The sequence below is a fragment of the Montipora foliosa genome, chromosome 4 (genome assembly GCF_036669935.1).
Source record: "Montipora foliosa isolate CH-2021 chromosome 4, ASM3666993v2, whole genome shotgun sequence".
NCBI lineage: Eukaryota > Metazoa > Cnidaria > Anthozoa > Scleractinia > Acroporidae > Montipora > Montipora foliosa.
This window is the reverse complement of record NC_090872.1, coordinates 10,510,690-10,538,189: the sequence shown is the minus strand read 5'-3', so window position 1 is coordinate 10,538,189 and position 27,500 is coordinate 10,510,690. Positions and strand designations below refer to the sequence as shown.

The 27,500-nt window shown below is 38.0% G+C and overlaps 2 protein-coding genes across 4 annotated transcripts in view; one reads left to right on the top strand and one right to left on the bottom strand.

Moving 5' to 3' along the window:
* The first annotated feature begins 1,368 nt into the window (after nucleotides 1–1,368).
* LOC137999784 (acylglycerol kinase, mitochondrial-like) lies at nucleotides 1,369–16,843 on the top strand. Of its 2 annotated transcripts, none has more exons than XM_068845692.1 (15): nucleotides 1,369–1,489; nucleotides 1,611–1,650; nucleotides 3,224–3,300; nucleotides 5,138–5,216; nucleotides 6,461–6,556; nucleotides 7,164–7,196; nucleotides 7,333–7,430; nucleotides 8,351–8,420; nucleotides 8,549–8,628; nucleotides 9,925–9,982; nucleotides 11,191–11,448; nucleotides 12,327–12,394; nucleotides 14,741–14,805; nucleotides 15,105–15,157; nucleotides 15,984–16,843. In XM_068845692.1, exons 1-15 carry the CDS (start codon nucleotides 1,380–1,382, stop codon nucleotides 16,095–16,097), a joined length of 1,299 nt encoding a protein of 432 aa, XP_068701793.1. In that variant the 5' UTR covers nucleotides 1,369–1,379; the 3' UTR covers nucleotides 16,098–16,843. The 2 variants fall into 2 exon arrangements, 1 of the variants encoding a protein (XP_068701793.1); XR_011123007.1 differs by having other exon boundaries at nucleotides 1,378–1,489; nucleotides 12,327–12,398; nucleotides 15,984–16,070.
* Nucleotides 16,844–17,240: 397 nt separating this feature from the next.
* Nucleotides 17,241–27,500, bottom strand: part of LOC137999785 (coiled-coil domain-containing protein 134-like) — a 12,036-nt gene continuing 1,776 nt past the window's right edge. Inside the window, exons 1-7 of one of the 2 annotated variants that reach the window (XM_068845693.1) lie at nucleotides 22,131–22,334; nucleotides 21,871–21,992; nucleotides 19,973–20,057; nucleotides 19,464–19,537; nucleotides 19,010–19,114; nucleotides 18,081–18,149; nucleotides 17,241–17,457 (exon numbers count right to left, since the gene is read on the bottom strand). In XM_068845693.1, the coding sequence (XP_068701794.1) occupies nucleotides 17,356–17,457; nucleotides 18,081–18,149; nucleotides 19,010–19,114; nucleotides 19,464–19,537; nucleotides 19,973–20,057; nucleotides 21,871–21,992; nucleotides 22,131–22,272 (699 nt within the window). In that variant the 5' untranslated portion in view covers nucleotides 22,273–22,334 and the 3' untranslated portion in view covers nucleotides 17,241–17,355. Of the gene's footprint in view, nucleotides 17,458–18,080; nucleotides 18,150–19,009; nucleotides 19,115–19,463; nucleotides 19,538–19,972; nucleotides 20,058–21,870; nucleotides 21,993–22,130; nucleotides 22,335–27,500 lie in introns of those variants that run through there. The other variant, XM_068845694.1, reaches the window with a different exon arrangement.

Sequence of the window (27,500 nt, the reverse complement as noted above, 5' to 3'; positions counted from 1 at the left end):
GAAACCGCTTTCCGCTTTACCACTGAAGATTAAGACACCGCTTTTCTCAAGAAAACATTTATTTAAGTCTACCGTAGAATATCGCTGCTGAAGAGTAATTAGGCCCAAGCTAGATTAGCAATTTAGGCCGAAGCTTTGATTTTAAAATGTTTAGCTTTGTTGTAAAGTTTGGAAACCGACCTTTTGCAATATTTAATATTGTTTGTTGCCGCGCACCGGTGGCTCAGTTGGTTGAGCACCGGGCTGCCATGCGGGAGGTCGTGAGTTCGACTCCGGCCGGACCAACATTCAGGGTCTTTATTTAACTGAGGAGAAATTGCATTACATCCGCAAATGGTTAGACTTTCAAGGCTTCTCTGATAAGGACGATAAGCCGGAGGTCCCGTCTCACAAATAACTTCCATGTTCATTAGTTCCCTGTGGGACGTTTAAGAACCCACACACTATTTGAGAAGAGTAGGGGATGAAGTTCCCGGTGTTGTGGCTGTCCTCTGTGTGTATATGGGTTGGTGGGTATATAGCAGGTCCACATCAGCTGAATAGCTGCCAAAACTTCAACCTGCTCAAAACCAATAAATAACAAACAAGTGATGATACAGCATTATCAAATAGTGTTTGACCCTGAGCAGCTAGCGGTGTCATGGTCAAGTGGTTAGGTGAGGGGTCAATCAACATTCCCAAGCTAATCTGGAACAAAAATTCATCTTCCAAATCGGCACCCTTAATCCTCATGGTATTAACGAACGCTTTTCATTTAACTAATCTATTCCTATTTTTCACGTTGCCATGTTACCACCAATAGCGTAGCTCCTACTCTACTATAAAAACTACACGTAACCCATAATTCCTCGATTCGCTCTGACGAAGGGCTAAAGTCAGCTTTTAGAATCTCTATACGGTGGCCAATTTACATTATCAACTCCGTTGATAAAACCAAATTTTTGTAACCCACAATTCCTCGATTCGCTCTGACGAAGGCCTAACGCTCGAAACGTCAGTTTTTAGAATCTCTGTACGGTGGCCAATTTAAATTATCAATTCCGTTGATAAAACCAAATTTTTGTATACTACTTCCCCACCGACGCAGCACCACAGTTTCTTTAGACTCTACCCCCTTCAACATTCCGAGTTCGGGTCCTGTGTCCATACACTTGGGGTTGTCTTTTCAAACAAATATGACCATTTCCCATAATCCATATAAAGCTTTCAGTCGCCTAAATTAACGATAAATAGTAAATTGAAAGCAAATATGACGAATTAACGATAATCGTTAATTCAAGGTAGAGAACGGGTTGTCTTGACGGTTCCTTGCTGTGACGACAACCAATCCCAGGTTTTATGTTGTCCGGGAAGGCCTGGGGAAGAGAATCAATTTCAACATGGCCGACGCAAAACCAAGATTTTACACTCTGCGAAAACACCGAAAAAAATCTATTGCAGCAGCATTATTTGCTAGTTGGCTGATGAATTATGGAGCTAATAAGTATAGGTAATAAGTTCTAAATTAATAATTGCTTTTATGTTTGAAAAAAAGTCATTTTTTGTGCAAAGTGAACTGTTCTGCTATTCCGATCATCCAGCGGAAGCTTTTAAATTTTATTTTATCACAGAGAGTACATGATTAGAAGAGAATTGTGCAATGAAGCCAAGGTATTGTGTTGATTAGTTTAATTTTAATTAGTACTAGAATTGGAGCGATTCTAGAATACTCGGCCTTTTTTTTCACACCTTAAATCTCATTTTCCCGCACTCCCGCAGTAGTGAACTAAGTGGATTTCAGCGAATGTATATAACTACCGGTATTGCTCCCGCAGTCTCGCACTCCCGCAGTCGAAAACGATAACGTATTCAATGAATGTGTAGGGTAGTGCATCATGTAAGCCTTCACAAATTGTCCCGAGAATTTTATCCCTCAGTTACCTTCTTACCCTGTTACATTGTTAACTTCGTCTTATGTAGATGGTGAGCAGAACAAAGGACTTTTCATACTTGATTGGCGACAATTTTAGGGACTCAAAAACAGGTCGCTGAGCTAGACCAATCAGAGTAGTCCTTGTGGACTCCAGGGGATAAGCTCAGGGGATAGAATTGTCAATCAAAATTTGCCATGCACAGTGAAGCGTGACTTTCAACAACTTTCAACTGGAGAGATATGTTTCTGTCTTCTCCAACCCGAGCTGGGAAAAGTCTGGCCTTTGAACTAACCCCATACGCTTTTGTTCGTTTATTTGGAGAGGATTGTGGCAAGTCTACTTGTTACCTTGTTACAGATTTTAGCGACCAGGTATTATAGAATCTAGCCCTGGAATCTCTTATTGAGACCTGCTAATTGGACAGCTCACAACCTCCAAACTAGTTCAGTGCTGCCCTAGTGATTGAGCTGTAACATCAAATGGTAGGAGGATGTGTCTATTGAAGATCTCATTTTCAAGCATTTAAACAATGGAAAATTTAGTGGAAACCAATTTAGCCACATCACTTCATTATTGTACATAAGGATTAATATCCACCCACAGTGATACATATAACCCAAAATTAACCTACTGAATGAACTGTTGGTTTAACGTTCTACTATGACAAAAAGGGCCGGTTTACACGGAGATGGTGTAACTCGCCTAAGTTGGGTCACGTTTACATGCAGTCTTACCACCCCAGAGTCCTGGGTGACCTTTCTCGAGGCTACTGCATGGTTGCCAAGTGCGTAAACAAGCAAAATGGTGGGTGAAGGATGCATTTTTGGTGGTTAATGCTCTTGTACTCTCACTAGCTACTCTTGCTTCAACTTTTCAGTGCTGTGGTGGCTTTTTACTATCAGTTTTAATGCTGCAACGCCTCCGCTAAAGGCAGTATATTGTAACAAGAGTTGACCCCAGATTGGCGGGTTACCCCACCTTCAAGCATTTACATGGCAAAACGTGACCTTGGCTGGGCGGGTTATCCAGTTTGGCAGACCAGGCAACCCGCCTCAGCGGGCTATCTCACTTATCATGTAAATGGCAGGCTAAAAAAATGAGAGTTTATATGGACATGTGGGTTACCCCACCCACATGTAAACAGGCCCTTAAATTAAACTTGGTTCACCTAGAAAGAAAAAGAAGAATTATAATTATTATTGATTTTTTGGTCATAGTAGGACTTTAATCAAGTTTCAAGGATACAGGAAAAGGAATAACGTCTTAACATCTTATGTGACCCTTATTTCTTTATTCATATGTGACGACAGGCTTTTGGTGACACGACTCTGCCATCCCTCAAAAAGCCAAGGAGGCTCACTATGTTTTTCAATCCAGCTGCTGGAAGGTACAAAGAAAAGCTGTGGCCTTTTGATTTAGTAGTTGTCACATATCACAAGATTTATTTTAATTAATATTCTCTTCAGTGTCCACTGCTTTGAGGCAGCTATGTCATAGGAATGTTACATTTTCCAAACTTAATATGAAAACTGCGCAGAAACAATTTTTATTACAACTGGTCACTTTAATTATTAAAGCATTTGCAAATTTAAGACAAAGATATCGATACTTACCGTAAAGACTCGCAGATAAGCCGCACTCGCAGATAAGCCGCACCCCGAGTTTAGCAACTCAAATTTTGGAAAAAAAGTTTTTCATGAAAAAAGAATCGAAAGACATCCAAAGTCGAGACTATGAAGTGTTCTGTCTTCATCCAAGGCAAACTCGCCAACAATGGATCGAAAAATACTTTAAAGTCTAACCCGTAATTTTAGCTCTTTAGTAGAATAAACATCATGTCCACCACATATGACATATGATTGATATTATTCTGATATTTGTTCACAGGTATTTCTCCATTCAAGGCAGTTTTTCCATATAATTTTGCGCGTAAATTTGTTGTTTTCTTGCATGCACTGTGCGAAGCTGTGTAACCAGGCATAATATCTGACGGTGGAAGACTGAACACCAAAATTCACAGCACCTTTCCCAAATGGTCTCGCAGATAAGCTGCACCTACGATTTTGATCGCAAATTTTTGGAAAAAAGGTGCAGCTTATCTGCGAGTCTTTACGGTACTTACTTAGGTCCATCGCTCCAGGTGGAGCATAGGCCATTGACAACCCCTCGCCAGCGAACTTGAACTTGGGCTTTTCGCTCAGCTTCTTTCCAGTTGTATCCTATCAGCTTCAGTTCCACATCAGTGTCCTGTCGCCAGCTGTTTCTGGGGTGTCCCCTCTTCCTCTTCCCTTGGGGATTCCACCTCAGAGCTTGCCGGGTGATGTTGTTTGGCACTTTCCGCAGGGTGTGACCAATCCAGCCCCATTTCCTTCTCAAGATCTGTTCACTTACCGGTTGTTGTTTCCCACGCTGCCAAAGATTCTCAATGCAAATTTTCTCAGGCTACCAAATGTTAAAGATACCTCTCAGGCGACAATTTATGAAGGTCTGGATCTGTATTTGCAAATTTAGGACAAAGATATCAATAATATGATGTTTTATTGGAAGGGCCATCCACAGTACACACACTGTAAAATTAATTTTTGGGGCATTTCGTTGAGTTTGGTCAGTGTTTCAAATGGCAATTTTCCAGTATGTTAGAGCAAGTCTCAGTTGAGTGTCGTAAAACCAAAACCAAAGTAATTACTTTGGCCAATCAAAAAGGACAGAGACAATCCGGTAAATCAATCAAAATCCGCAGTAATTGCACGTAGGTAGCCGATACAAAGAACGGGAAAATGTGCCAGCGTGAGCCACAATAATTGGTTTTGTTTTCACCTCTGACTGGTAGAAGAAGTGGTGTGAGAACTTTGAACCAATCACCGAGTGAAGTAATCATAAATCAAAGCAATTTGGTAACTACTTTCGACACTCAATTGAAAACAGCTCTCATCGGTGCCATTGGTAACACTGAGCACCAATAATAAATGGAAGATGGTAAACAGTCTTAGAGCAAAGACTTAGTCTTGAGTAATCAAACTGCATCATATAGTGCTTGGTTTTCACTGGTTTAGGATATTAATTTTAAAATTATAGGACTTTGAAAGGAGAACAAAATAGGGTGGCAGAAGCCCTTTAAAATCACTTCCAATGAATGCAACTTTCATTTCTCGCTTGCGTTCAATAATATTATTATAATTTATTCTTTTTTCGATTTCTGTACATTTCTAATATCTCCATTTCAGTGGAAGTGCTGATACTCTTTTAAAGAAGAATGCTGAACCAATACTTCATATAGCAGGTCTAGATGTTACCATTGTTAAGGTAAAGTCAAAGGTAACATCAGAGAACTTATGCAAGGACAACGATGATGATGGCTACGAGAACACCACGAGACAATGGGTTTATTGAAAAAATAATCATGGCTCTTTGCATGTGCATTTTACTTTTTTTACAATTTGAGCAATAATGTCTCTTAAATATTCACCTGAAAGATTCAGGTGGCTCTAATGCGATTTGAACCCACGACCTCTGTGAAGCCAGTGCACTGCTCCACCGACTGAGCTATGAGGCCACACAGTTGGGAACAGGTCAATTTGTTGGGCTCATGTATTCCTGTGAAAGGACTTGATGAATAAAGTGAATGTATACGTATATTTGAATTGCGGGTTATAGACGAAGGAGTGAAGTGGTCCTTGCGCATAACTCAATTTGAGCAATTGTCTATAACCCGCACTTGAAATATATATACATTTATTACATTCAATAATTTACAATAATTATTATTCTGCAAGGGCGTGCTGGATATTATATATCTTATTAGATGTTTTGGTGTGTAGTATCACTGAGTATTTTTACGAGCCTGCTAGGGCGAGTCTAACTACAAACAGCGAGTACAAATTCTCAGCAATACTACACACCAAAACATCCAATAAGCTATTTTATTATTCAACTATTTTCACCAACGTTTTAGCAAATGAATTGCAAACAACCAAAAACGTTTGACATATTTGTGCGGGCGGGGCAATGTCAGCAACTAAACTAGTCAAACCTGTTCTCTACTGTACAATAACCAAGTGTACAAAGAACGCATTGTACAATATTGTGGAATATTTGTACTTGTTTTGTGCGTTTTCTGTTCAGTAACAAATACAGTTGGATAATAAGAAGTAATAGATAATACGCGGAGTTGGTTATGATCATTTTATATCCAGCAAGCCCGATCAGGATCAACAACTCTAGTTCTGTCTCGCTAAATTCTGATCCAAAATGGATTTTGTCAGCCATTTTTTCTCAGAACTGCAAAAGTGTTTTCAGCTCACTTTATTGCTGACGCATTCCTTGACCATATTAGGTACAGCAGGTATATGAACTGATATAATAGATATAATCTGATATCCCTTGATCAGTTTTAATAACAATTATTATTATAACAGTTATATGAATATTATTTTAAAACCTCAGCATAATATTTAGCTAATAAAGAAAAATCAAAATTAATCAAGCTTATTCTCTCGTGAACTAATCTTTGGGTATGATTTGTTTCTGTGGTGTTGGTCTCCTTCCAGACAGATTATGAAGGACAGATTAAAACTCTGACACAATACATTGATCCAAAAACAGATGGAATCATTGTCGCAGGAGGAGATGGCACTCTGCTCGAGGTTAGAAAACAAAAGCGTTTACAAACTATTTGTTTTTATTAGGTTAGAATTATAGAAAGATGTACTGATCGACTTAATATCTTAGTTACGGACGTGCTGAATATTATTGGACACTAGAAATTGTTATTATTAAGCTGTATGTTGTCGTTAAACTTTTTCCGTGATTTTTTAAACTACAAGCAATTGCAAAAAGGTTGAAACACTGAATCGAAAATTCACCTCTTCTTCCTAAAACCCCTCATCCAGTTCATAAGAAAAGTCTGAATGCCCCTCCCTCCCCTCCCCCCTTTTGCAATATTGATACCCTTTAGTTTGAGTGCCAAATGGAAATGGAAACAACTTTTCTTGGGAAGGGGGGGGGGGGGGAGGGGGGTTGGGGATGCACTGACTTGAATAGCACGCATTTTACAGTTATCAACAGTGTCAGTGTCTCCATTCTTTTTGCAATTGCTTGTAGTTTGTTTTTACTTTAAATTTCTTTGTTTCAGATTATGGTAAAGTACACTTTGAAAAATTCTTAATCAAGGAAAACTTTTAACTACAACATAATTTATACATTCATGCGCATTTTGTATTTGTTTCACTTTTTGTCTTTTCCTGGTTGCAGGTTGTGACTGGATTGCTAAGGCGAAGTGACCAGGTACTTAAATACTTTCTTATACCCCATAGACTGCATGGAGGGAGTCTATTGTTAAATTAATTGAAGAAATATAAGGGATCTTGCTTTGTAAAAGAAATCAAATCAACAATGTCATTGAGTGATTTATTGCATCTAGGAAGAAATAAGCAAGATTCCTGTTGGCGTAATCCCCCTTGGAAATCATAATTCCTTCTGTAACAGAATTTTTGCCAACAAGAAAGTGGCGGAAGCAAGGTATGAATGGCATTATTGCATAGGAAGCTTTCTTTAGTTTCTTTTGTTCCATGAAACCATGGCTACATTTTAAGCATTCAAGTATGGCTGATTTCTGCAATAGAATCTTCCCAAGTTGTAGCCAATAAATTGAGGCAATAATTCATGGTTTGCACTCACATGATTAGATGGCCACGTTGGTGTACAAAACAAAAACAAAACAAAACAAAAATGTTACTTGTGTTTTGCATAATAGAGCCAAATTCACCAAAGACTTTTTGACTATTGTTCAGTACAGCAGCATGGCCATCAATGATGCCAGGTGCAAGCCAAGGATAAGGAGAAATTAGGGATGTAGCCAGCACATTCTTAGGCTACAACATAACCAACAGGAAAACGCTGGTTTCCATCTGTCCTCAGTTTGGTACTGTTTGTACCTGGATAGATGAGCAATATTTGGGAATACCCTGTGTTGCAGGTTTGTGGATCGAGAAACGGATGGCTTGGTGGAGAGAACTCTCACCTCCCACCAAATTGTGAACAGGAATTACCGCAAACAGGTATATCCTGGTTGTTGCCGTCTAGTGGGCTTACAATGTAGTTTGTGTAGGACATTCTTAATGACCCTGGTACAAGAGTTTTTTCCCCGTGTTGTCAGTGTTTAGCTCAAATTCCATATGTGAGTGCAGTATGGGAGAATACACTAAGCCTTAGACCTACATACTCCTCCATTGTTAAATTTAAAAGTCTTCTTTCTCTCTCTTTGTTCTTACTTGTGACTGGCTGAAACTAACGTTTTTGACAAGTGTTCCATCTCAGTGTGATTTTGACCGATTGAGGAAGTTTTTGAGGTTTTGCTTACTGCTGTGCTTTTTGCAAGTCTACGTTACTATTGCAGTATTTATTCCCTCCATGCATTTCTGCTTCCAACCTGTGCACAGGACAATTGGAACAGCAGCATTGGCCATTGTCAAGGGATATATCAAGCCAGTGGATGTTATGGAAATTAAGGTAATTCTATTTTTAACTTTGATGTCAAACAACCAATATTGCCCTGCTAGAGGAGGCCTCTCTGCTATTTGTTCTATTTGTGTTTAACTGGTCTTGAGGCTATGATTTGATTTCTGCTCAATTTTAAGGGTGATGAAGGTCGCTCTACATTCGCTCTCACTCAGCTTCACTGGGGTGCATTCAGAGATGCCAATGAAAAGGAAGATAAGTATGTGCTCTATGTTGGTAGCTAAGAAGACATAAAGTGGTAGTCACCATTCACTGTGCACATATAATTTACAGTACATGTCATTATTGCTTGAAGAAGCTGGCCACACATAAAGAAAAGATCCTGATTTTTAACTGTGGCTTTTAATAATACCTAAGGCATTATAATTAAAACTTTCAACCCTGTCATCTAAAATCATCTGGTGTTAGTCAATAAGTGAGTATCAGTCTTGGAGGGGAAACCCTAAGTGGCCAGTCACCCGCCACAATGTGGTGTTCATGATGTGTGCCAAATGTGATGAACATGGTGTACAAAACAAATCCTTTATTGTTATTGTCAACTTGGGATGATGGTTGCATTGTCCATCTTATCGACACAATCATGACATTAATCTTAATTCTGTTTTGTCTATAAGATGGATGTTGAAAGTTGCTCTCTCTATATAACTGGGCCAGCATGCATGTATGGTATAATAATTAACCGAGCTTTGGTATAATAAGTTAAACGTAATAATCACTGCAAATGCAACCAATCAGTGCAGAGAATTTTTAGTGGTCACCTATGTAAAGGATCTCGCAAGGTATAATTAGCTGTACTATGTAATAATTACAAAACGAATAATTGTAAAACAATGCTAATTAATCACCTCAGGCTCGGTGAATAGGGGTGTATAAAAACGAGACGAACCAATATTCACCTTGCCTTTGGCGAATAATATTGTTAATTAAAGCAACCAGAACATCAATGTATTATTACTGTCATTGTGGAAGTGATTAAAAGTGCAAACGTAACGAGAAGTCTTGTGTTTCCTTGATGGAATGCTTGTAGAAATCTTTTAAACCATTTGTTTAACCTGCAATCTTGGACAAAACTCATTGGGAAAATGTGACAAACCAGTAGAAATGGTCATTCCCAAATCTTTCCCTACTTTCTCCTTCCCCCTCATCCAATTTTGGTTATTAATAAGAAGTGGCCAAAGGCTTTCACAGTATTTTGCACCACACTATCAACATTGGTATGGAGCTAGAGGAGAGGGGTGGATTGGGGGCAATAGACCTTTTTGTGAGTGCATGTCAAATGATGCATAAGCCAGGATTTTTCCTAAGAGTTTTGTCCAAGATTGTGTGTCTTCTGGTGTCAAGGCAATGTCAAATTCCAGCAAATTTGTTTTCTCTGATAACCATGTGCTGGTCGCTTAAATTCAGTTATTATACCCAGTGTTAAAAACTCATTTGCAAGTTAGAGGAATTTACTACATTTCAGAAACTTCCTTTGCTGTCACTTTTGTTTCAACAGATATTGGATAGTGGGACCTTTAAGAAGAAAACTGTCATATCTTGTTGCTGTGATGAAGGTACATGTGTGTTTAATTATAAGGTGCTGGGTGCTTAAGTAATTAAATCTGAGAACTTAAGACGTAAAATTGCCAATTTTTTGAGTGATGGATAACCATAAGCAAGGCTGCTGCCTAAGAAAATTTTAAAGAGGTCCTCAGAGCTAAACGCTGAGAACTTAGGAGCCCGACATATGAAGTGAAAGGTGTTGCTGTGAAAAATTAAGGCGCCCAGAGCTATTCTTTGGGAGCCCCAGGCTACCGGGCTCCTGTTAGGCAACAGCCTTGCATAAGGGAGTTCGGTAGTTTCAATACAAAGTCGTTTTGATACAAGTTGGTTTGATACAAATTGAAGTCATTTTGAGACATCACTCAAAGTCAATTCAATACACGTCGAAAGCCAATTCGATTCAACTCAATCTTTATGTTCTCAACCATTTAGTCGTCTGACCAGCTAAAAGCTCCAATCCCGGTAAGCCAATGAGGAATTGCTTTACTGATAAAATTATTGTTACATTTGTATCAAATGGACTTTGTTAACCCATCAAAACAACTTTAATTTTTATTGAATCAACTTGTATCAAAACAACAACCATACACGACGGATGCAAGAATAAAAATTTAGGAACGTTTGCCCACTGATGTGCCTCTGTCAACATTAAGTCTTGTACCATAAACACTCGCAGATAAGCCGCACCCTGAATTTAGCAGCTCAAATTTTGGAAAAAAGTATTTTGAAAGAAATCAAAAGAAATCCAAAATGGAGTCTTAAGAAGTCTTTTTCATCTACTGTTCATTGAACATAAACTGATCTATTAACACTGAAATGGAAAGTACTTCAAAGTCTTACCCACAATTTTAGGACTTTAATATAATGAACACCGTATCTACCAACTTTGACATATGGTTGACCTTTTTCTGGTATTTGCTGACAGGAATTTCTTAATTCAACCCAGTTTTTCCACAGATTTTTGCATTACAACCACAGGTAGACCACCCTGTATTAGTGGGAATGCTCTTTAAAATCTGAGCATCAGTCTTTTGTTATTTATAGAAGAAATACACAGTCAGGAACAATACAGTGGCAATAATTTAAGTTTAGGGTTAGGCTGGGAGCAGCTGTTCAAACATGAAACTTAGTTATGGACTTAAATAATAAATATTCTGTGTATATTTGACTTACATTAAGTTTTGCATATACACCCAATTTTTGGTAGTCTTCTTTTTAGGAATGGCCTCCACTTGTCAAAACCATCCTTACATACCCAATGGACTTATCAGTACCAAACACACCGACCGGTATAGCGTACAGATTACGAGAAGGAGAAGATCCTCGCATCTTGGCAACAGCCTGCTGTGAAAGTACAATCCAACCACAACAGAGACATTTTAATGAAGACAGATGCAGTGTCAGCGATGGGTGGATCACTGGTCCTGTCGAAACATTTGGCTTGAGCATTGAACCATGTAGGAAAGCAGGCTCACAGGTACACTTGCATTTACCTGTTAAGGGATAATGGAGTTATTGTAGAAAACCACATCTAGATACTTTGTAGTTATAATAATTAATATACAAGTATCTTTTTATTAATAACTAATTTTTCAGAGTGCAATTATAATATTATCATTATTTTGCTCCCACCAAGATACTATATTCAGTTCTTTTGTATTGGTGCAAAATGATTAGATCATCTTGTATTACTGCGTAGAAGTAAGGTTAAAAAACAAGCAGCAGTGTTTTATTGGGTTTAAAAGCGAGCGACTAGCCGAGTGTTTCTGGACCATATAAAACATGTGCTGTGAGTTTTTTGAATGACTTAAAAAACAAGATATTATACAAGAAAAACAAGCTGGGCCTCATTAGTATTCTTAATAATTTATGAAGAATGCTAATGAGGGGTGTTTTATCAGGTTTAAATCTCTTGCATGTGACTTTTTTTTTATGTTTTGATAGGTTGTTAGGCTCAAGAATCATTAATAAATTACACATACAACATTATGTGGAAAAAGCACTTGTTTAGAAAAAACAAACAATGAGATCTAACTTTAAAATGCAGTTGTATTCACCGTTGGGGTGACCAGGTTTTTTGTATGGTTCTTTTGAGTAAGTAAGAAATTACCAAGAGAAGTATCTCTTTCAAGATCTTGTTCCCTCTTTTAAAATTGGCTGTCATTTCGTTGTAAGCTTTATCTTCTGTTCATTACGGACATAATTGGTCAAATTGTAGCCAAATGTTGTGCAATTAACAAAGTAAAGCTAATGTACAATACACTCTGACAGGCATAATAAAATTTATTTAATTATTTGCAAGAGCTCCTTGACACTTAATGTATGACCTTACTTTGATTATTATTTTATGTTCAGGCTGAAAGTTTTTTGGAGGTAAAGCTGTGGCCTTCAGACCTCACAAAAGCAGAGTTTATTGAAACAGGGTTGGTAAGATTTTAGCGCTTGGTTAGTTTTGTTATTAAATAGTTCTTCATTCAATGCCACTAATCTGCCATGGTTAGCCAAGGTTGGTAAAGCATTGGACTTCTTTTTGGACGGTCATGAATTCAGATCTTGGCGATGTCACGCAAAATGATGTAATTTCATGACACCCAAAAATAATGCCCAAAAAGAGAATAAAATATTTTCAATAACCACTTAAAACTGTTGAGCAACAGAAAAGAAATACAGCAAAAGCAAAGAGAACCATGGATGGACACAAATGGACAAGAATGAAACATTTGGGTAATCTTGAAAACGTCAGCCTGATGTTTTCCAAGTTTATGGCAAATGGCCTGGATAAAGGTTGTTTTTGCTCAGAATCATCTTGTTTGTGATGTAACAATAATTTTATCAGTAAAGGAATTCCTCATTACCATTTTCGAGTTTTAAACTTGTGATTAAGTAAAGATTTCCCTGAAACACCCTAAAGCAAGGGCAGCACTAGAGGTGGAACAGGTGGAGCAAATGCCCGACCAACTTTCAACTTTTGGACAACTCAAAATTGCATAGGCCACGATATACTTTTGTGTGGCAAGCTAAAATCCTTGGACCAGATGATCATACACTGTATGAGCAATTTAACCCTTTAAGCCCCGAGGGGTTCCCCATTGACGAGTAAAATCGTCTGGCGTTAGACAGAGTAAAATCTATAAGTGCCATTTGGCACTATCGGGGCTGAAAGGGTTAATGTAAAGAATAATGTAAAGAAATATTCAGTCTGTGATTTTATGAATAAATCAGAAACGCACAATCTTTTAAATTTCACCTGAGACAATTCAACTTTAGAACTGGATAGTATTTCCTTGCGTGACCTAGACAGAAGTAGATTGATGAAAGGGCCAGCGTTGGTTTGTGCCAGCGGAGAATCCGAACAAATATGTCTCAAGAAAAGATTGTTGCCTGAATCTCCACGTTTGGAAATCAGTTTGTTTCAGCATCAAATGACAGGCGAAATTGCTTTGGAAAATTTGTTGCCAATTAAAGCTTTCTCAAACCACGAAGTATTAAACGCTAAAAAGCTGACAATTGATGATTTTTGACAAAAGTATTCCAGTTTGATAAAATTATTAGGTTTTTTTGCTAAGCTGGAAAAGGTGAAGTTTTTCTTACTTCCGTGATCACAATGAAATCCTCATGTTTGCCAAATTTTAGCATTCAGATTGCATCCTAGAGTATTTAAATTTTCAAAATTTCCTGGGGGAGCATGCCCCGGACCCCCTAGTTTCTTGTACCTTCGGCACTCATCACTGGCACTGTCGTACCAATATTACACATATCCCCAGTTATGCCCCACCGAGGAAGAATTCCTGGCGCCGCCCTTGTAAAGTAACGCGAAATAGCCCCTTTAAGCTATGATTGTGTCATCATTGGGTGGTGATGTCAAAAGAAAAGTAACTATTATGTTCCTCTCTCTATGCCATGATGCAATTATTTGATAAACCAAACAAAACTAAGCTGCTATAGCCAAGAGAAGCTAAGCGTAAGTGGTCTTTCCTAAGTGATGTGGGGTCTCTTTCCTTTTTCTGCAAAACCCAAAGTTGTCGCTGTTTCTGTAATCCCTCCTGCCCTGGTTGAGCATCATCTTGGTCATGGCTATGGTCGTCATTATCAACTTCATTATTTTCTGCCATTTTGAACTTAGTCATTGAACAGGAGACAAGTCTAGCCAAGTTTACTTAACTCCATGACCCATGTAGAAGATGAAAACTGGAGCAAATTGAATTATTGATGAGGTGGAGTCTGTTTGGACCAACCAAGTAGAAGAGCTAGTTTAGCACAATGTTTATGGCAAACAGCAAACGTCGGACTTAATTTTTTTAAAATAGAAAATGGAACAAACGCATCTAAATGAGCTCGTTTGTTGCATGCTCCAGATATCAAGAAAGCTCTCTAAGGAGGAAGACGAGTTTTTAAAAGAGAATTTGGCACTCTAATGACAAGCAACATGCTGCAGTTTCCTGTTTCATGTAAACGCCATGTTAAATTTCTCTCATAAAAAAGATGTTGTAAACTGCAAAAGAAAGATAACACTAATTAGTATTAAAAAGTATTTCTTTGTCCATGAAAAGGTGAGCTAAACACTTAAGTGATTGCATTTTGAACCAATTAGGTTTTAAAAGCTATAAAGGAAGGAATAGTCTCAACAGAAGGAGATAGTGTTTCAGAGATGGGTACCGTGGGTCAGGCATGAATTTCCTGATTAATGCCATCATGCACTATGGAAATAGCAGATTCATTTATACATGTAGACTGCTGATACTTCATCCTTCTTTATCCTGTTTGAATAGATGGAAAATGGAAAAGGTAGAAAAAATGGAGAAACAAGGAATACATAACCAGGAAGATAAGTCCAGTGAGTGAATCTTGATAAACTCATTCACACTTTGATTGTCTGTACATGTACTTCCCCCATTCCTTTTGCATGAAAATGGCCAACAGTAATATTATCAAGTAAAGTTATGATCCTCATAGTTATGGACGCAAGTTTAGCAGTTGCGTAGAGAAGCCTGTAAATTCAGGACTTCAACGGGGTTTGAACCCGTGACCTCATGATACCGGTGCAATGCTCTATTGCAAAACTTGGTTATTAAAGTAACAGTGGCAAAAACTCAAATAATATTGAAACTATGGTAATAATAATATCTTCACCAGGGCACAGTTCTTTAACAGTCAAGCAACTAAGAGTGGAGCCAACAGATGACAAGGTAACAGCTCTCATACAGAAAGCCATGCTTGATAAATTTATTTAAGCCAAGTTCTTTTAGTTGTTACAGCAGAGTTGCAGTTATTGTAATTTCCCTTCTCCAGTAATGATACTCTATGTGGTCTCTCTCTTCCCTGAAATTCAGGTTAAAATGGTTTCACCATAGTTTGAGTCACACTTTTATTTGCTTTCTAATCCTAGAAAGCAAAGGAGGGACTCCTTTTTTGAATGGATGAATGTTCATATTGTTACCCCTTTTGTCCATAAGGGCTTCCTCATTTTATGAATAATACATAATATTTATAATAGTGCGAAGTTGAAATTAAACAAGAAGAGAAAAGAACGAGATATAGTTAAAACTAAAACCATGCCCTTGTAATTGGCAAATACATGTATCATATCTGTGGGAAGTAATGGTGAAAACAAGATTACATTGCTAAGGTTGCATAGATTAAGTATTTAAACACAGAACAGTATGAGAATCAAGAGTAAATTGGCATGTACCAGTGAGAAGATAATAGTGAGAGAGTGTGTGTTTCAAGAGGGCATTCTTAACAATAACCATTTCAATGGCTTAGAGTGGATAGAAAGTGATATGTTGTTCCAAACGTACAAAGGAATAATAATTGGCCAACAGAATTTCCCAATATTTGCTTGAGAAAAGGGTATGCTCAGAACTATAAGGGCAAGGTTCCCGCTTCTCAAAAAAAATTCAAATTAAATTTTATTTGCAAAGTTCAACATGGTATTTTTTTATGGCAGTTGTGTATTGATTGTTGTTTTCTTTCAGACAATCATGAAGTTCAATTGACTTGTCTTGCTTTCAGGTCTCGTGGTTTTCAATCGATGGTGAACCATTTGAAGCTAAAGCAATCACAATAAACCTTCTCAGTCAAAAACTACACTTTTTCTTTAATCCAGACAACATAAAGGAAAGTTGATCAAGTTTTTCATTTATATTGATGGAAGCTTCTTTTTCTTCTCTCCAAGTGGTTTAACTGTTTTTCAAAGCTCAGAGGACTTTGATACCATGTCACTGAATGTGTAAAATGTTTGATTCAAGACATTTACAGTGCTATGCGCCTTGCCGTGGTCACCCAACAAACTTCCACAATTGACAACTACGTGTAAATATGTCATCTCAACAACCCATGCAACGGTGTTCAAATAACAACCCTACGAACTTTGCAAGTAGGCGTTGACTGTCAATGAAATTCGCACAACCTGATTGACGGATAATTTGTCAAAAACTTTGTTTGGTGGCCACGGTAAGGTGCGTCGCACTATAAATGTACTATAACCTTAGATCTGCCTGGAATCAGTTGTGACAGCAAACAAACTCCAATTTGTTAATGTTCTATTTGAGAAACTTGGAGCAGTGTTTAACTTTTTTTTTTTTTACCTGAAAACTGAGTAACTGATGACTGTGACTGTTTTTGTCAGTGGTCCTGGTCCTTGTTTTTGAAATAATACTATACTGTGACCAGTGTATTTGAAATTAACGATTATACATTATTATTGTAAATCCTTTTCAAGATGAGAAAATAATGAATTAATATTGCCTTAATTTTACCGTGAAAATTCACTGGCTTAGAAATGCAAGGGTTGTTACTGTATAGGTGAAAAAATGGAAAAAGAGTTTACATGTATAATAATATCAATTAAAAATGGTTTATTCACAAAATAATCAACGTTGCAAGCATTGTCATACTTGAACAACAATAAAGAAGACATAACTTGTTCTAATGCAAGTGGAATTGCATAGAAAAACAAGTTGTGTGGTAGCCTCCATTGCAAACATTTTTTTCAATGCAATGAAAAAGTTTGGGGTTAGGGGGAATAGGACAGACCAAAAACAGAGAGAAGCTCTAGTTCCTTTAGTTGGTGATGTTAACCACTTGTTTTCCAGTTTCAAGAAGGTGGTAACACAATCTGTTTGCTCATGAACAAAACTGAGATAGAAATGTGTTTTCTGAATCTAACTCCAAGAGCTTTAGCTGTCTTCCTAATGTAAAATTGAAAAGCTTGTTTGTCTTATCTTGGGGTGTGAAACCTTGTTTATGCCAGAATTATGAAGAAATTCATTTTTCACCAATGACCCAAAACAGCTTGTATTATCCCAGTGTTTTCTTCACAAGGTCATGGTCTACACAACATTGTATCTACAAAAAAGTATTTATAAATTTAATTTAATCTTTGTTATAATTCAGCATGGCTTAATCTTGGTCCTCGTTTCTTTTTTTCCTTTTTCTTTTTATTCTTTGTAAAATCTTTTTGTTTATTCTCTTCACTCAGTGATACCTGAAATTAAATCAACAAAGTATAAGGCAATAATAGTTTCACCAGTGTTAGGGGTTTTTGTAGATTAACAGTCATATCAATATTTCTTTTCTGCATGCACAGTGTCACCCTCTGCTTTGTTGGAGCTGACATGATCTTTAAAATCACAGTAAAATTTCCATTACCTCTCATGTTTCATTCTTACATCTGGAAAAAAGTACACAAACACTGCCTGTGTACAAACCCTCTACCTCCCTCCCCCCCCCCCCAAAAAAAATAATAATAGTAATAATTTAAGATTTATTTTACAACATACACTCTCTCCAAAATAAACTGTCTAAATTATTAATTTAAAGATTTAGCCAGAAAAACTGAAAAAAGAAATGGAGCAAGTTAACCTGGCTTGAGCCTGCAATTCAATCAAAGCCTAGTACCTGGACAGCGGTCAACTTTTAAAAACTGTTGACCTTGATGAGCTCTAAACGTGAGCCCACAATATAGGCATGTGATACTGGTCAGCAGATACCTTTTTTAACAGGTGGCAATTGACCATAACATGGTCTTGCTGATGGTGCTCAGCTCCGCTACAAATTAATGGGGTTTTTCACTCCTTTTTTCACGCATGAGTCAACAGCAATGCTCACCTTAGTGCTTTTCCTGTATGGGTTAATGTAGTTAGGGTCCCTTGGTACAAATCTCAGTTCTTGTGCCATCTAAACAGCAAAACATAAAAGGCAAGCTCTTAACTAGTGGATTCCTTTCTTTAAGCTTGTCCCCCCCCCCCCCCCCCCAATCTGTGGACCCCTGGTATCAATCAGTTGCGGCCTGAAACTTGGCCTGTTGAAGCTCACATACTGCGGGCAAGAATGAAGCTTTATAAAATTCTCCTTCTGAGGGTATTGCACGATCCATTAAGGATGTTTTTTATAAACTAATCTGTAAGTCAGAGTTGGGATAGCACTTGTGTGTGATGACGTCTGACTAGCTGATTTCACCATCAAGCCTTGAATTCAAAACGTTTAGCTTGAGCAGAATCCCAAAGGAGCAAACTTGTAAAGAAAGGACGTGTACACAAAGAGCATGTGAATAAGTTTGTGCAAAGAAATGTAATGGATGGAATAATCACGAAAATTAATAACCAAGACAGCTCAAAAACACATGTAGATTGACACTTATTACCATAGCTGTTCTCATTTCTTACACTCCCTCATAACAAATAATTATTATTATCTAACGTAGGCAACGGAGATGGAAGACACGCAAACTTGATTAACTTATTTTTGAAATGCTATTTATCAAAGAACTGAACCCAACTCTCACAAAACAGAATGATATATTTCATTGTCTCATTGTTGTATGTATCTTCATTAACAGTCTCAATTACCTTAGTGTATTTTATCACATTTTAGTGCTCGTAAAATCCTTACCTATTTCAATATTTTAACTGTTAGTATATTCATGCTAATCTCATATTTTTATGCACACTTGAAAACAACCTCAGAGGTTGAAACATCACTTCTTATTGCGGCACAGACTGGGGAACCAACAGCATAATCAACCCATTGCAACTCACCAAATTTAACAACTTGGCGTCTGCTTCATCATAGACTTGTGTTTCATTGCAAAAGCTAATGCTCCATCTAGCAAGCAGGTCCCATTCATTAGATTTGCTATAGACCTGGAAGAGCAGTGTAAGAGAAATTACAGCTTGGAGAAGGCAATCGCAGGAATAAAGAAATGCACTGTAAGTAGATAAATCTCAACCGGCAGCAACACTGGTTGGTTGATTCTAAATGTGCCAAACATCTATAGGCAGTACCACAGCTGTTGTTGTTCTCTTCATGGAAACCTTGTTCCTTTATTAATACATACCATAATTATTTCAAAACAAAAAAAACCCAAACTTTTCGCTGGTTGCTACTTGATTTGAGGTGCTTTTCATCGATTAATTTTTAGCCTCACCAATAACATTACCGATAATACTACAAATTATTAATACAAACATTTTAGTCTTGTTTGAGTCTCACCTTGTATGTTATGTCAGGGAGTCGAAGAAGTATATCCCCAAATAGAGCTGTGTTCTCCAAGATATTTCCTAATGCTAGTAAGATAATACACAGTTTATTAATTTCGATTGTGTTGATAAACAAAATGTATGGTTAAGTCATTATTGTTTTGAGACTGTGTGGCCATACTAGAGGAAACTTTGAAACAACTTCTACAACTTCATTTACAATTATTTATTTTTGAAGGGAACAAGGGCGAAACGTTACAATATATCACTGGTAATGAGCTTTCATTATGATCCTCCTACATACACTGTACTAATTGTTAAGAACCCCAACTCACAGGAAAGTTTGTAAAGCAGTAGGGTTGAACTCAGGACCATCAACGGAAAATCCTAACAGTAATTACAGCAGGATTTGAAACTGTATGCAAATCAAACAACCTAAACACTCACCAAACCACAACAACCAAGCCACAAATGTAATACTTTCATGTAGAAAAATTCATTGCAATCTTCATTAGTTTTCACCTTCTAAATCAGCCTGGTCTTTTGGGAATGAATCTCCTGGTACGTAACCAGACTCTGTTATTTTAACCCTAGCGTCTTGTAACACCTGTTAAATGAGAGGTTATTGCTTGATAAATAAATAACCATGAAACCTCCATATCAATGACATGTCACTCCATGAATAATACTTCAGCCATAGAATTTTCCCACAAGACCTCAACAGTAACTTTTCCATCCTGAAAATATGCACAAGCAAGTGTAATAATTTATTGTTAATTATACAAAATGTAGTTCATCAGAGACAGATGGCCCTCTCTGAACATGCCTCCAATTCTGTCAGGGCCAAATTGTTTGTACAAATACATCTAATTTTTTTGTTTATACTGGTTTAATTATTCCCATTCCTTGTATACAGTATATAGTTAACTTACTAATCCTGTGCTGAATTGAACAGTTAATGTACATGTTTTATTTTGAAAATAGCTCTTTCTTGTTCACATATCCCCGATCTGTGTACCTCTCAATTTATCTCACACCTATATATTTTAAAGTGGTACTACGACCAAAAAAAAATTTTGTTTTTCCTTTGGATTTCAAAACTATGTTAACTAAACACTAACTCACCCAAGTTTTAAGTTCTGATTTTAAAAAGACACCTGTTTATTTTAGCTGGAATTTTCTTGTTTATTGGTCCGCCATTACTAACTTTAAAATCTTGAGAGAGCTGGGTTGAGGAGAAAATGACGTCAAACACTCACTAGTTTAAGAATGCAATACGTGTGTACGCGGCCTAATTAATATGCAGCACGGGAGTTTCGGGCTTTCGGACTTTTCAACCCGTGTTTTGCATATATAATAAACTGAGTTTACACGCTGAAATTTTAAGGACGGTGCCTACTAATTAAAGATATTTTTGCCTCGGTGTGTGATTATGCAGGAAATGTAGATCTTAACAAGTGTTATTGAAATCCAAAAAGAAAATTGGGGGTAGCCACGCATTTTTCAAAGATAATTCATGAATAATATTTGTAAAAAGCTTTAAAATACAAAGCAATGTATGGCGTTCTTTCTCAAATTGAAGCTTAAGTATCTCTCAAAAATGCATGGTTACCCCCAATTTTCTTTTTGGATACCAAGAGTACTTACTAAGATCTACTTTCTCCGGATAATTTTAAACCGCGCAAAAATATCCCTGTATTAGTAAGCACCGGCGATAGGAAATCCAAGTATCTGGAGATGCGCAGAACGTATGCACAATAACAATAGTAGGCACCGTCCTTAAGCTAGTGAGTAAATGACGTCATTTTCTCTAGATCCAACCCTCTGAGGTCTAATCGGCCAGTTTTGAACGTGAGTAATCGTGGACCATGAAATCCAAAACTTACACTCAAAATAAACAGCCTTTGGATAAAATTCAAAGCTCAAAATTTTGCCAGTTAAGTGTTAATTAAGCGAACACGCTTTCAAAATCTGAAGAAAAAAAAGGAAATGATTTTTTGATCATAGTTCCACTTTAAAAATAATTGGGATTGTTATTATTTATTCAGTAGTCCGGTGAGTGTAAAACACAGGTCAGTGTACATGTCACTGTGCCACACACAAACAACACTAAAGTGTATCCTAGCCCTAATCACCACAAAAATGCTGTCTCAGGTCCAGGGGAGACTTTTGGTTTAGTTGTTCATAAGAGGAGCAGGGACTTCTGGCCTCCAGTTGTTCAAACGATGGATAGCGCTATCCACCGGATAACTCACTACCCAGTGGATAACTCCATTGGTTTTGCTAGTCAGTTTATCCGTAGGATAGTGACTTTTTCGGTGGATAGCGCAATCCATCGTTGGAACAACTGGGGCCTGGGGAATGCGACCTGTGTTTAGTAGCTTACGAGGTTGGTTATATTAACAGTTAAGTTGCAGGACCTTAAATAACTTTTCGAGCACGATCTCTACCATTTTGTACTGTTTTGAATAGTCTGCAAGATTTAGAATACTTTCTGCTGCACTTGTCTGTGAGTAGCGCTTTTGCTTAAAAACGCTACGATCTATCAACACATAGGGTCAAGGAAACCTCAAAGCTTGGCTCAATTTAGCATCTAGCATTACCATCCATGACTCTCGATAAACAAGTGGTACAAAGAAGAACAGTTGGTTTCATTTTTCATAAGCCTATGAAAGGATACAGATCATCTTTGTCGTGTCCTTGTTTGATGAATTTACTTTAGATGAGCCCTCGGAAGTGCTTTTAACGGATGGATCATTTGCTAAGACATAAGCAACAGCATAAATAACGAAAAGCGCGCCATCGAACAACGAAGGATTCATCCTTTGCAATTTACGCAAAACAAAAGATGGCGTCTCGCACGTGCACGTGGATCAGTCTCAACCTCATTATTCAAATAAATCCCCGCTCCCTCCCCCCGCATTTTATGCTTCACTAGGATTACCGTAAAGTTCCGATAGTAACGACCCCCCGAAAGTAGCAACCCCCCGAAATTAACGTCAACTTTTTGTGGCTGCTAGTAAATCCCGAAAGTAGCGATCCCCCGAAAGTAGCGACCCCCCCGAAAGAAGCGACCCCTCCCGAAAGTAGTGATCACCCCCCCCCCCCCCCCCCCCCACTCCCAAAAGTAGCGAGACCAAGTCTTTTTAAATTGTATTCCGTATACCTTTAATTTGTCAATCAACAGTCAAAATTATAATGTACAATACCGTAATACGTTCACAATAAGGCACTTTAATTTGCAACAAGGGGAACAGTTCACTGATGTAGTGATGTAAGCACGTAAACCGGTATAATTTCGTATTAACAACAGGAGCGTTTCTTCAAATTTATATTAAAAACTCTGTGTAGTTTTCGTCGATTATCATTAACATGAACGTCTTTGTTCCAATTAAATGACACTGAGATACAAAATTAAACGTAGCGGTGCATCATGCAGTACAATCGAAGCAGTTTAGCTTTCCTCATCTGAGTCACTGAAGAACTCGATCTCCTCTATATCAGCTGATAGGATTTAGAAGTCTAAGAAAAGAACTGAGAGACAAACTAATACAAGTCGTCCCGACCACTGACAATACAATCTAGGAAGATATCCGGAACCCACCCATGTCGCAGTTAAAACATGAAACTGGATAGACGAATTTTGTCTCCTTTGTTTATTGGTGTTGATATTGATTTACGGTATTTTATTACAGTATTGCTGTCGGTACATGTACGTATTTATCATTGTTACCTTCTTTTTATGAAACACAATCTATACATGTGGAATGCAAACAAAATGTTGTTCTTTTTTCATTTTATGTTCGTTTAAATTTGGGGAAAAAAAAACTCACTCCAGCGCTATTTGTAAACGATTTCTGTTCCCCGAAAGTAACGACCCCCTGAAAGTAACGACCCCCCTAAAGTTACGACCCCCAAAGGCTGCTAATTCCGAAAGTAACGAGGGTCGCTACTATCGGAACTCTACGGTAATGCATTTGTCATTTGTCTCCCCCACCCCCTAACCCCGGGGATGGGTAGGGATTTGAATGGTTGGAACGAGAGGAACGAAAATCTTGTAATTTCCCTACCCCCTGGAGGCGTAATTGTGGCGTAATCTCGCGTAATTGCCCTAGTAATTTCCCCATATGTCCCCACTATCCCCGGGGGTCGGGGGGTGGGGGAAACAAATGACTAGTGCATAACGCTAACCTTAGGCCTAATTATTAAGTTTTTAGGCCTAAGGTTAGCTTTTTTGAATGTTTAGGATACTTTCTGTATTGGTAAACAATGACCTGTGACCTGTGTTTTGTACATGCCACCCCATAAAGCCGATTATTAAACTTAATCCGGGATTAGCGTAACCTTTTTGTTTCATGTTTTCATCTTTTTGGTCAAAGTCTCTTCTGCGTGTTTTTGTTTTTCAAGATTGACTTTTGCTACTGTAATATTTTTTCCGAATATCAGCGTTGAGCAGCATTTGGGAGTAGAGAAATAAACTCCTTGGTTAATTTTTAATCTGGAATTAGCTTTTATGAATGTTTGTTTAGGATATTAGTAAAACAATGACCTGTGACCTGTGTTTTGTACCTGCCGTTATGGGGGTTATTCAAGTTGTACTAGTAATCGCTTCAAAATGAAGATGTCAGTGGGGCTCCAGATACAGTGTATGTTCAATTATCCCTCTTGGAACGAAATGGAAAAAAAAATAATAAATCAATAAAAAATAAGATAGAGTTGCCAGTGAAACAGAAGCTCATGACTTGGTTGAAAACATTGACCCTATTCTCATCTTGGCTTTCGACGGCCATTGACTTTTGTGATTTGCGCAAATAGATGGCCGATAAACGACTTGAGTGTATTGCCTCGTCGTTCACATTTATTCAAGTGTGAGACTGAGAACTTTGTCTGAACCAAGTCATACCATTGCTTCCCTTCAATCAGAAAGGATTTAGGCATTAATTCGAACAATTAAATCATTCCATAACGGGCAACCCTAAAACCATGAATCCGGAATCCGGAATCACAGGTCATTTTTTTTACTAATACAGAGAGTAAAAAATATCCTAAACATTCATAAAAGCTAACCTTAGGCCTAATTAGGCCTAAACAAACGTTTTTGGAGCCTAAGGTTAGCTTTTATGAATGTTTAGGATAGTTTTTACTCTCTGTATTGGTAAAACAATGACCTGTGAATCCGGATTCCGGATTCCGGATTTTAGGGTTGCCCTTCCATAACTGTTAGACAAACAATGATAAAGTAGAACCGAATGAAAACGCTGATGACCACTGATGATATGGTTTGATCAAAACATAGTTAATAGAGGGAAAACAAAAGATTGTGCAAAGTCGTGGACTTTCCAACCTAAATATTGGCATCTTTGTTTACTCCTTTGATGTTTCGAGCTTCAAAACCAGTCCCCTCTAGTAATTCTCGGTTTCTCCTTGTTCAGAATAAGTGGACTCCGGATTGCGGTCATTCCATACGATTCCTGCAAATCCATAGTCCGGATATGGAGGTTTATTATATGGAGGAGAGTGTTTTACTGGGAACTAAACCACTCGTAGATTCCATACGCCACTACATCCGGGACCCGAGTGGCGTATTTTCCGTATGTCACCTTTGTGAGTGTCGTATCGTTCAATGACGCCACGATTCCCGCCTTTTTTTCCCTGCCTTTTTTATAAAGCCAAGCCGTATTTGTAAAACTTGACTACTTTGAAACACAATAAAATCGGAATTTATCAATATTTAGTCTTCATATAATAAAAAGAACATTACACGTTGGCTCGAAGATATGAATTTTATGTTCTCGTGGCAAGAACAATATCTCACTCGTTCGCTTCGCTCACTCGTGAGATATTGTTCTTGCCACTCGAACATAAAATTCATATCTTCTCGCCACCGTGTAATATCCTCTATATATCTATGACAAAATTCAATGATCAGTACTGATTTGAAATAAAATCGTCCAAATCATGAATGCATCAATCCAAAGCTGAATGGCAACAAGCCGATTCTGCACTACGATGGCCATCACGGAATGAGGCATAACGCAGAGAGGCATAACGCAAAAAGGCATAACGCAAAGGCCCTTTGAAGAATGGAGACTACAATCGTGGTCAAAACTGTCGGGACAATTCGTGCTTTTCCCCCTCCCCCGATTACAATGTTGATTTTTCACGGTCTCCAAAATCAAGATCCGTTCATCGATCGCTGGCATGTTCCAACATTGTCTGGGGGAAAGGGGGCGCAAAAAAGGCAGCGAAAGAATAACAAATGTTGCTCATATAACGATGGAAGCATGTACAGTAAATTCTCCACTTTTTGCCCAAAATTTGACAAGTGTCCCGCCGTGTTTTGACCCGGACTGTAGCTGTGTACTCCGTAAATAATTTCAGCTCTAAAACAAACGTCAACTGATTGTTCAAGGGAAAGAATATATAATCGCTATCGAACTTTTTCTTCCTGTTTAATGCCTCTGCGTTATGGCTCTGCGTTATGCCTCTTTGCGTTATCCTTTTTGTGCTATGGCCATTTGCGTTATGCGTCTTTGCGTCATGCCTTTTTGCGTGATGCCTACTTTCGTTACGGCTGTTTGCGTTATGGCTATTTGCGTTATGCCTTTTTGTGTAATTATGGCTGTTTGCTTTATGGCTTTTTGCGTTATGCCTCTTTCCGTGATGGCCATTTGCAGAATCGGCTTGTTGCCATTCAGCTTTGGATTGATGCATTCATGATTTGGACGATTTTATTGCAAATGCTGATCATTGAATTTTGCCATAGATATACCTTCATATCCGAAACCCAACTCATCCTCAAAATAAGCAAGCTTTTCCGTGGAAGATTTTTAATGTTTGGCCGCGCGAAAATGGGGCGAGACAAGATGCCAGAAATCTTAATGTAGATGTTGACGGTGCTTTAGAGAAAGCTTGCCGCGTATTTTGGGTCTCTAAGCTTTTCCTTCAACAAAAAAGGGCCAAAAAGGCTTTTATCTTCAGGAAATATGTCTTGGTAAACTTGCCAACGGGGTTGGCAAGTCACTCATATTTCAGATCGCTTCGGAAGTTCACGCTTAACTTTCCAAATTCAACAACACTGTTGTTGCGAAGCCAGTAATTTCGCCATTAGTGAGCTTAATTGGAGACTAGAAAAATTCCCAACGGGCATTAATAATCAAAACTGGTTCCGTTAGCTAGGACAATGAAGTAAGATAACATAACAGAGAAAGAACTATTCTCTTCTGCCAAACCCCGTTGGCAAGTTTACCGGAAGACATCTACAAATACGCGGCAAGCTATCTCCAAAGCAACCGTCAACGTCTACATCATGCTTTCTTGCATCTTCCGAGATGTTGTGTTCACCTGAGGCACATTCCTTAAATTCCTCAGAATTGTGAAAGTTTAACATTCACTGTTATTGGTGGAAATAAGACAATCTATATGACGTCAGGAACAAGATTTCCTTCCAATTAAATCAGACGAGGAAGGGAGTGGAGTGCGTGACATAGCGACCGAGTATCTCGAGATGCGCAGAATGTATGCGCATTAACAATAGCAGGTACCGTCCTTAAATCCTCTCCGTTCTTGAGATACAAAGGGAATTGCACAGTTTCGGGACTTTCGAGAAACGGGCCCCTGGCCCTGCTCATGTAATCGGCCCCTTGGGATCAAAAAGATGAGAACAAGTTTGAAAGTCTGGAACGGCCTCATTTTGCTAAGATTTGTTTTTTTATTTTCGCATGCATCGTAAATTAAAGAAAAAGATATGTAAAACAGTAGTCTAACAGGGCAATTAACTCGTATACTTAAGGACGTCTTTAACACTAAAAATATGGTTTTCATATTACATGATACACTAAAGAAAAATTCAGTTTGTCTTTCCCTTAACTTTCACTTAACAAAACGAGCACTGTGATTGGTTGATTCTTTGTCACTTGATGCCAACGGACTGAACGGTACGGCTTTTAACGGAACCAACTCTCGGCAACTCGCACCATTACCTCCTTTAAGTCAGAGTGCATTTTGGCCTAAATCCGAACAAACTTTTACATAACTCTTGCAAAAACAA

Bases quoted from the DNA above. Each gene is read 5' to 3' on its own strand.
- LOC137999784 (XM_068845692.1), top strand. From the start codon at position 1,380: ATGGCCGACGCAAAACCAAGATTTTACACTCTGCGAAAACACCGAAAA. The intron at 1,490-1,610 runs GTAATAAGTTCT...ATTTTATCACAG, and splicing joins TATGGAGCTAATAAGTATAG to AGAGTACATGATTAGAAGAG. The intron at 14,806-15,104 runs GTGAGTGAATCT...TATCTTCACCAG, and splicing joins TAACCAGGAAGATAAGTCCA to GGCACAGTTCTTTAACAGTC.